The sequence below is a fragment of a genome, unplaced genomic scaffold (genome assembly GCF_019419815.1).
Source record: "Pyrus x bretschneideri cultivar Hongxiangsu unplaced genomic scaffold, Pyrus_bretschneideri_v1 Contig277, whole genome shotgun sequence".
Classification (NCBI taxonomy): Eukaryota; Viridiplantae; Streptophyta; class Magnoliopsida; order Rosales; family Rosaceae; genus Pyrus; species Pyrus x bretschneideri.
The window spans coordinates 64,101-74,906 of NW_025999587.1; the positions used below are offsets into that span (position 1 = coordinate 64,101).

At 33.6% G+C, this 10,806-nt stretch overlaps 1 protein-coding gene across 1 annotated transcript; it reads left to right on the forward strand.

Annotated features, from left to right (window-relative positions):
• Positions 1-1,664: 1,664 nt before the first annotated feature.
• LOC125479103 (21 kDa protein-like) lies at positions 1,665-2,574 on the forward strand. Its single transcript, XM_048588134.1, has one exon. It carries the CDS (start codon positions 1,696-1,698, stop codon positions 2,296-2,298), a length of 603 nt encoding a protein of 200 aa, XP_048444091.1. The 5' UTR covers positions 1,665-1,695; the 3' UTR covers positions 2,299-2,574.
• The last annotated feature ends 8,232 nt before the right edge of the window (positions 2,575-10,806 follow it).

Below are 10,806 nucleotides of genomic sequence, written 5' to 3' on the forward strand. Positions count from 1 at the left end.
TAGAAATTCATTATCCTACTCTACGCTTCTTATGAAAAAACAATACGAAAGATGGATGTGTTTCATATTTTTCATGTGTTATATATCTCTATCATTTATGTCACATTCTTTCATGTGTTTCATGACTTTCCTGTTCAACGACAAAGTATTTAACAACGAAGATTTCTAAATCATATTATAAGCCATTTTATTTTAAATATCTTGGTTACGTCAGTATTAATTCTTTCAGGTGAAGTCCAATTCATGTTTTAAACCCAATTTATTATGATCTCTTGCTTGTTTTTCAGCCTTGAGACAAGGACGATAAGGTTAATTCGTATTTAACAAGAGTGCTATTATGCTCATCCATAGTTCTATTCTCACCCGACTTATGTTCCTAAAATATCCCTAACAGTTTTTATGCTCTAAATAAAAATAAATAAAGAATGATTGAATCTTGAAGATTTAAGAAAATGAAACGGCCACAAACATCCCTTCCAACCCAACTGAAAGCAACCACAATTAGGCACCAAATATGATGGTGACGGCTCCTTTTATATTTGCCGCTGGAAAAGTACTTTCCTTTCGTTTTCTTCTCCTTTCTCTGTTCCTCTCTTTTTCTTTCTTTCTCCCCTTACCGAATTTGGATCTAAGATTCATATTCATAGTTATTTTCAAATTCCAATTCAGAACTAAGGGTTGAATATAGGGAAAAAACCAGAGATATAATTTGGGGTGGGTGGGGTGGACGGAAGAGAGAGAAATGGAGGGAGGCAAAAAAGTTGGAAAGAGTGATGGATGAATAGACAACATGGGGAGGTTTGATTCGTTTCTTAGTTCAAGTTTTTTTAATTTTTTTTTACTTTTTTTATTTCACTACAAAGAATATATAAGAGGATTAAGTTTTAATATAGCTTTTGAATTCATTTTACATAAAGTTAAATTTGGTATTCAAATTTTTATTAAAAAGTGAGTGGAAAGACAAAACTATGAAGTGTGCATAGCAGCACTCTTAGTTAAAACCATAACATAATCAAGAGCAGTAAGCACCATAAACATAAGTACCCCTCAATCCTAGTTAATAGAAACACACCCAATCAATCACTTTAAGTTCTTAGAGGGTCCAAGAGAAAGATGGAAAAGAAACTTCAATCCTCAATTGCGATTAGTAGCGTGCATGATTCTGTCATATGTTAATTTTTTTTTTTTTTTTTTTTTTTACAAGTGGTAACGTTAGTGGATTACATTGTTAAATATTAAAGAGAGAAGAATTGATTAGGATTGAACCTGCACGAAGACTAAAAAAAGGAATAACAAGCATTTGTGAATGTGATGGATTAGTTGTCTTGTTAGGCTTACTTAAGATAAGACTCATTCATTGATGATGTTATGTTTGGTCCCCAAATTTAATCCGTTTTCCAAATAAATCTATTTCTAAATGATTGATTGATGACCATGTCAAAAGAAAGAATATATTCCAAACTACATGCTTGCTTTATAAGTTATAAAAGAATATATTAAATCATACAAATTACTATATATACTGCATGAGGTTCTGCTGAGCTAGCGTGTGATTAAGTTAAAAATAATATTGGTGTCGAATCATAAGATTTGCCAAATCTTTTGCTTTTCTACCTAAAAAGTGGAAACCACAAATCTTAGCTTTTCTCTATATATTTAGTGACCCTTTGCTCTACAAACTCATCAAGCTTTCAAATGGAAGGCAATCTTACTCGCTTTGTACTATTATTGGCTCTGCTTACTCTCCAATTATGCAGTGCTGATGCATCTCCTAGCAGATCCAACACTCAGTACATAAGAACATCGTGCAGCGTCACAACCTATCCGAGGCTGTGCTACAACTCGCTCTCCATCTACGCCGGAAAAATCAAGACCAACCCGGAAGCACTAGCACACACTGCTCTTAACGTGACCATTGCAGCTACCCAAGAAACATCTGTGATCATGAGAAAGCTGTTGAAAATCCACGGCTTGAAACCCATAGAGGCTGCAGCAGCGCTCGACTGCGTGGAGGAGATTGGTGACGCTGTTGACGAGCTCCAAAACTCGATAGATGAATTGAGTCATGTGGTTAGGGGATCAAATTTCTGGCTTCAAATGAGTGATATCCAAACATGGGTTAGTGCTGCATTGACAGATGAGGACACCTGCATGGATGGATTTGATGAACATAATATGAGTGGAAGGGTGGAGAATCTTGTCCGTAGGTACATAGTGAATGTTGCGCATCTAACTAGCAATGCTTTGGCGCTAATCAACAGCTACGCCTCGGCCTCGACTGAAGCGTTGTTGCCGTAGATTCTGTTTTGTTCTCAGGAAAGGAATGGCGGAAACGGGTCACTTGGTACTCAAGAAAGAAAGAAATATCCGAATATTTGGTATCTGAGAAATTGCTTTTAGTTCGTGTGTGTGAGCGAGTGTTACAGTAAAGAAGCAAAACTCTTTATTTTTTTTCTTATGGTTGGGGTATGGAATATGGAAATGTAAATACTGCACCTAGATGAATACGAAGCTGTATTTATTTACTAAATTTAATTGGATTGGAAACTTAAAGGTCATAATTGGATTGAAAACTTATATAATCAAGAACATGAATTCCTTTATTCTGCAAAAGGAAATAGTGATTCCTCATTTGATAACCATTTCGTCTTTTTTGTTTTGGTTTTAAGGGCTTGTGCTTTAAATATGCGGATGCATATGGAGAGAAGGATGGATCAAGAAGGGTGGTGAGTCTTGAGACTAAAAACAAATTAAAATAGTTTTTCGTTTTTCGCTTTTAGTTTCCAATGTAGGGTATCCTTCCTTATAAATTTCTTCAACATTTCTCCCACAATCCTTCAACCCTTCTCCTATATCCCTCATTGTCTTGTATGTATCTACCTTCTATCTCTAACACAAAAATAAAAAAACTAAGAACCAAAAGGTAATCAAACGGGTGCTAAATTGTTAGATTAACAGTAAACAAGAACACATGGGGTGGACCAACCAAAAACAAAAAACCAATTCATCATAATCCTCATACATCAACAAATGCACTAACATTTACCTTAATAAAAGCAGAATTAGTAAATTAACATGCTATCAGTAAGAAATTAAACAGCATCACATAACATAAATAGATAATTCATCAAATAATTAGCATATAATAGCCTTTGAAATTAAACCAAATTTATAAAATTTGGAAATGAAACGTATTTACATGGAATTTAAATTTAGGAATTGGAGGTCCCAAATTGCAAGTTTTTTTTTTTTTTTTTTTTTTTTCACGCGGAAATTCTCAATTTCTATATTATGAATCCAAATCAGGAAATTAGTGCATGTCAATTCATAAATTCGTACTTTTGTCAAAATTCCTCATTTATATCTCTCATCCAACCATAGTGTTACACAAACTTTTCTTTTCTTTTGGCAACATTTAGAAGTTTATGGAAAGAGGTTAATTGAGAGAAATTTTTAGTTGGAGAGGGATATATTTTTTATCTTAATTGAGGAGATAAATTGTTTCAATTGATTGATGCTAGAAAATATCTAAACTACATATTAATAGAGTTCTAATTGTCAATAAAAACAAGGAAATTATCAGTATACCCTTTTATACTAATTGAAAGAAAATATTATAAAGGGAAAAAAAGTGGGAATTAAAGTAATTCCACACAAATAGGCCTGGCAAACGGGTTGTGTTACCATGTTTCCTATCGTTTTCTTGTAACACCTGTTACCTTAACGGGTCATATCGTATTACACCCGTTATCTTAGCAGGTCCTTAACAAGTCGAGTCACTTTACCCAACTAATAAAATAACCCAACCCGTTATGACCCGTTAAGAAAATATATATATATATATATATATATATTTTTAAATTTGCACATACCACGTTGTCACATAAATATTACTTCAAAACATAAAAACACATTTGTCGTTAAGTACTACATCTACACTCCAAAATAAGAGCCTAATAAAAAAGCACCAATACACTCCTAGTCTACTACAAAATATCAAATGTGCAAGGATATGCAAAATGAAGAAGTTTTTCTTTTAAAGATTGTGAAGCCTTTCTCAGAAACCTTGTCAATGAAACTCACAACTTGCATGTTATTCTTTCTACAAAATTCTTCAATTTTCATCGATCATTGATAGGAGCATATTTATGCGACTTTTTTATCTTATTTCTTTGCATTTACTTAGTTAATTTCCATTTATTATAGTGATTTAGTTTATTTTCATATTTGGTGAAGATGACAATAAATGGCCAAAAGGAGCAATTTGGAGCAGTTTGGACTTGGATTGGATAGCATGTGAATGGAGTATAATGGATGGACGTTTTCGGTGTTTAAATGATGCTAAAAATGTGCTACAAATCTGGAAGAATTAGATTAAGGCTTGGAAGATAAGGAATCAGCTGAAAATAAGGAGATCTTATCCAACCTTATCTTATCGTATCCCATATTATTCAAACATTATCCTATTTAATCCAACATTATCTAAACTCATCTCCAGCTGCAATAGGAGTCCTTATCCTATTCTAACTCCTTCCGATTTGAATTTAGGAGTCCTTATCATGTTTTACAATGCATATCTGATTCTAGAAGTCCTGAAAGCATGCAAATAACCTAATCCTTCTTTTCTTAGAATTGTGTCATGCCCTATCCTTGTCCTCCAAGGATTGGTGCCGTGAACCCTACCCTATAAATACACACTTTGTGCCGCAATCTTCAGAGGAGATATAGAGAGTTTTTAGAGAGAATTTTAGAGAGAAAAATACAAAGAGTGCCGCAGCTTTGCAAGGAAGGAAGGAGAAGAAGAAGCTTGGAGCCGTGCCTACCATCCAAGGCCATTGGAGTGCTGGAGCGTTTCTAGGTGTATTCTATCCTTAGTTTTAGTCCAATGTTTGTTTTAATTTGGTTTCAGTTATGATAGACATGTGGAACTAATTTCGTTTTAGCTAGAGGTGAATTCAAAGCCATGAACATATATGTGATATGAGTTGATTACATCCAATTATTGTTTCGTAAAACATGAATGTGATTTACTTATCTATTTGATTGATAACTTATTCTTGTATGTTGATTAAGGATGCATACATAGTTTCCATGCATGAATTTGATGCTAAAATATAAGGGAGTTTCACCTAATAGTTATGAACTTATATTTACAAGTAGTGGAGGTTGCTAGTCACAATCGCATTAAGTAAATTCCTGGCAGGAGTATCATGCAGTTCATAGTTACGAATGCAATGCCAATGCTTATGATTTTCACAGAACTTAATGATCTTTGATATGTATCTCTATTATCCAGTTCATATACGGAACTTGATAAGAATAATTTTGTTGCATCGCTAAGTCCAATTAATGAATTTAGGAAAATCTTATGGTTAATTTGTACAATTCACGGTTAACTTGGGGCAATGTCATTCATGGTTTATAGGAAAAATAACTGGAAATCAATTTGTGTTGCATATGTGTCATGTGTGGAGAAGGACCCTCTAGCTAGCCTTTCACCCTTCAATTCACCCAATTTCGTGTAACCTTTAGTTTGTTTCTGCAACTTATTAGTTTTAAGTTAATTTTCGTCCAAACAAACCCATGGTTTGAGTCAATTTAGTTTGATTTTCGTCCAAATCACCCCTTAGTGCTTGTTTTGAGTTATTTGAGTTAGTTTAGTTTGTTTTGAGTCAGTTTAAGTTTAGTTTTCTGTTTTTGAGTCTAGTTTAGTGATTTAGAGTTTAATTTGTGTAGATTAGCAACCCTCCTAATTCCTGGCCTAGAATGATCCCTACTTTCACATACTACAACTATCAGAAAATCCGAAAATTTTGAAAAAAAAATTTTCGAAAATGCTTGAGAAAACACCAAAAAGAGTCGTTTTTTATGCTTGTTTGTTTCTAAGGGTACCTTCCAATACAATGATGAGGATTTGGTTTTTAATTGCATGACTATTAAAGAAAGTTACAAACATGGGTAGAAGTTTGATATGCTCTTTGGTTTATGCTTAGTTGTAGTTGTCATTTACCAATTCACATGTAATCAAAAAGAGAAAAAAATCAGTTTTTGTAACATTATTGATGGAAGAAACTCAAACTAACACTACAACCCTGAGAGACTTGAGCCTATACTTTATTTGGAGAGTTATTAATCTGTGATGTTTTTGTTATCTAAAGTCGTTGCATGATCTCATTATTTCTTTGCTTGGTTGCTACTTAGAATGCGTTTTCATCATTTTAGTTCCAAATAGTAGAACTCATGCCCGTTTCATTCAAAGCATACAATTGAGTGCATAACAAATAATAAGATGAAGTTGTTTAGTTAAACCAGAGCCAAAAAGCCTTATCCCTTGCATATGTATTGTAGGTTTAACCTCTTCGAGCCTTAGTTAGCCTATTTTCTTTGTTAGCCACATTATCCATACCTAGCCTAGAATAGGACTATCCATACCCTTATTCTTAAAGGATAGTGGAGCATGACTTAGAGGGAATTCCTTTTGATCTATAATTTGCAAAAAAACAAGTGTGGGGGAAGGTTTTTCGTTGGAAATCTATGAGGATGTACATTTTGTGTGCCAAAGAGAAAAGGCACGAAAGAAAGAAAGAAAAAAAAAACGTGGAAAAAGAAAGAAAAAGAAGAACAAGTTGAGAAAAGAAAGGACAAGAGTTGAGAAATAAGTGAGAATGAACTCACAAGTATTGGTTGTTGAAGAAATGGTCCACAAGTTTGAATCCGACCCTAACTATTGTGTGAATCTCCCATAGGTGTTTAAAGTTGATTTTTGCAATCAAAAGTTGAATTCTAAGTGTTGATTTCATTACTTTGCTTACTATCACTTTAAAAACCTTTGTTTATCCTTAACCTTTCTTTGTTAGCCAATACCTTAGTCCCGTTACAACCCTTAGACTTCTATCTTGATTGTTATGTGTTTCAATATGTGGAGTTTGAAATTGGTATGAGCATATGGGATCCCTGGTTCTCGCTTCTAAGTAGTGGCATTCCGTTCATGAGATCATATACATGTTTGTATTATAATTCTAGAAAGTGCCTTCTTTGATATAATATATGTGAGTGCTAGTCTACATGTTTACATCAATCTTCTCACATATATTTAGTATAGGGAGTGTAGTCAGAAAATCTGTGTGAAAATAGAGAGTATATCCAGTGAGGAATTGAGTGAATTCTCTAAGGCATGTTATTACATTGAAAATATTGTTTTAATTGATTAAATGCGAGCTAGTGAGTGGTGACTGCGGTTAAGTATAAGCTCGAGGGTAAGGATGGCTAAAATTTATGTGGATAGTGATTTTTAATGTCATGTTTCATTGGAAATCCCTGAGGCAATTGTTTGAAGGTCTAAGTTTTATTTTGTTTTCTTTGTTTTGCTCAAGGGCTAGCAAAAGCTAAGTGTGGGGGAATTTGATAGGAGTATATTTATGCGACTTTGTTATCATATTTCTTTGCATTTACTTAGTTAATTTCCATTTATTATAGTGATTTAGTTTATTTTCGTATTATTATAGGTTCATTTAGTGAAGATGACAATAAATGGCCAAAAGGAGCAATTTGGAGCAGTTTTGGACTTGGATTGGATAGCATGTGAATGGAGCATAATGGATGGATGTTTTTGGTGTTTAAATGATGCTAAAAATGTGCTACAAATCTGGAAGAATTAGATTAAGGCTTGGAAGATAAGGAATCAGCTGAAACCAAGGAGGTCTTATCCAACCTTATCTTATCGTATCCCATATTATCCAAACATTATCTTATTTAATCCAACATTATCTAAACTCATCTCCAGCTGCAATAGGAGTCCTTATCCTATTCTAACTCCTTCCCATTTGAATTTAGGAGTCCTTATCATGTTTTACAATGCATATCTGATTCTAGAAGTCCTAAAATCATGCAAATAACCTAATCCTTCTTCTCTTAGAATTGTGTCGTGCCCTATCCTTGTCCTCCAAGTATTGGTGCCGTGAACCCTACCTTATAAATACATACTTTGTGCTGCAATCTTTAGGGGAGATATAGAGAGTTTTTAGAGAGAATTTTAGAGAGAAAAATACAAAGAGTGACGCAGCTTTGCAAGGAAGGAAGGAGAAGAAGAAGCTTGGAGTCGTGCCTACCATCCAAGGCCATTGGAGTGCTGGAGAGTTTCTAGGTGTATTCTATCCTTAGTTTTAGTCCAATGTTTATTTTAATTTGGTTTTCAGTTATGGTAGACATGTGGAACTAATTTCGTTTTAGCTAGAGGTGAATGCAAAGCCATGAACATATATGTGATATGAATTGATTATATCCAGTTATTGTTTCGTAAAACATGAATGCGATTTACTTATCTGTTTGATTGATAACTTATTCTTGTATGTTGATTAAGGATGCATACTTAGTTTGCATGCATGAATTTGATGCTAAAATATAAGGGAGTTTCACCTAAGAGTTATGAACTTATATTTACAAGTTGTGGAGGTTGCTAGTCACAATCACGTTAAGTAAATTCCTGGTAGGAGTATCATGCAGTTCATAGTTACAAATGTCATGTCAATGCTTATGATTTTCATAGAACTTAATGATCTTTGATATGTATCACTATTATGCAGTTCCTACAGGGAACTTGATAAGAATAATTTTGTTGCGTCGCTGAGTCCAATTCAATGAATTTAGGAAAATCTGATGGTTAATTTGTACAATTCATGGTTAACTTGGGGCATTGTCATTCATGGTTTATAGGAATAATAACTGGAAATCAATTTGTGTTGCATATGTGTCATGTGTGGAGAAAGACCCTCTAGCTAGCCTTTCACCCTTTAATTCATCCAATTTCGTGTAACCTTTAGTTTGTTTCTGCAACTTATTAGTTTTAAGTTAATTTTCGTCCAAACAAACCCCCCTTTCATGATTTGAGTCAATTTAGTTAGATTTTCTCCCAATCACCCCTTAATGCTTGTTTTGAGTTATTTGAGTCAGTTTAAGTTTAGTTTTCTATATAAGTTTAGTTTTCTGTTTTTGAGTCTAGCTTAGTGATTTAAGTTTAAGTTGTGTAGATTAGCAGCCCTCCTAATCCCCGGCATAGAACGATCCCTACTTTCACATACTACAACTATAAAAAGAGGGTTCAATTTGTGTGTTAGTTTATATCACATCAATCATCATGGGAAATTGTATTGGAACTTTGGTTTGATCAATTGCCTTCAAGAGTTATGTTGATGATGTTTTCAATAAGGTTTTTCACATCAGAACTCTCGTCGGCATAAACTAAGTATAGAAAAACCAAACATTATAAAGTATTCAAATTATGAGAAGTTTACCAAAATAATTATGAAAAGAAATAAAACAATAGTATTATACCATATAAAAATATATTACCTCATTTTCTAAATTTTCTAAATTTAATTTAATATATATATATATATATATATAATATTACATATAATTATATATAATTATCATAGTATTTTCAAGGCTATAAAATTATAAAATTAATATTTTCCTTGTAGTGTATCGGGTTACCTACGTGTATACCTGGACTAACCCGTTATCTTAACATGTACTTATTGAGTTATACGATAATGACCCGATTCGTTATCGTGCCGACCCAATAATCTGTTAATTTTGTGTTGTTTCGTCTCAGGTTAATGGGTTGTGTCAAAAATTACCAGTACACACAAAAAAGTTGTTACTATTTTTTCTTAACCTCACAGCCATGTCACCTATCATACCCTAAATTGTCTCTCTTTCTCTTTCTCGCATTTGCACCCTACGTCTACTTTTCTTCACTTTTTCAAAGTTCCCCAATCCACTAATTTTTTTTAAATAATTTGACTTTAATTAAATTTAATACTTTTTAAAGCTTTTATTTATTTATTTATTTATTGAACAAACGATATTATCTATACTAAAGAAGAGTATGGTGGGCCTAACCTCACAATGGGCTAGCAATAATGTGGTTCAAATTTACCTTCGGTGAGAATCAAACCTAAGACCTCTCACTTACAATTGTAGAAGAATACAAGTAGATTGTAGTACTAAGTTGTCAAATCCTGGCCCGAGGTCCACCACATCTCGGGCCCGCTCCACCACCGTAGCACGATATTGTCCGCTTTGGGCCCTGACCATGCCTTCACGGTTTTGTTTCTGAGAACTCACACGAGAACTTCTCAATGGGTCACCCATCATGGGAGTGCTCTCGCACGATGCTCGCTTAACTTCAGAGTTCTGATGGAACCCAAAGCCAATGAGCTTCCAAAGGCCTCGTGCTAGGTAGGGATGAGAATATACATATAAGGATTACTCCCCTGGGCGATGTGGGATCTTGCATAAGTGATAATTCTCTTTAAAGCCTTAAATCACACACATATTGTGTATTGCATCTAGTATTATTACTAAACCTAAATTAAAATTCATATTTTTTTTTTCTTTTTTAAGGAAATATGACTAAACCTTCTCTGTCAAGGCCAATAGATATGAAATTACACTAATGCAATTGGCTTATTGCATTCATTAAGTTTCTTTTGAAAAATTAGGATTAATGGCCCTTCTCCTAGATTAATTAGCCTATATTTTATACATTGCAGCCTCCAAGCAGTAGCTTTTAAAAATATGACTAAACCTTCTCTGTCAAGGCCAATAGAAATGAAATTACACTAATGCAATTGGCTTATTGCATTCAATATTTTTCTTTTGAAAAATTAGGATTAATGGCCCTTCTCCTAGATTAATTAGCATGTATTTTATACATTGCAGCCTCCAGACTGCAGCTTTTAAAATTATTTTCATTCTTATAATAAGCTCATTAATTTTAAATGATGACATTATTCATCATTC

Coding starts and splice junctions, on each gene's coding strand:
- LOC125479103 (XM_048588134.1), top strand. CDS start 1,696: ATGGAAGGCAATCTTACTCGCTTTGTACTATTATTGGCTCTGCTTACT.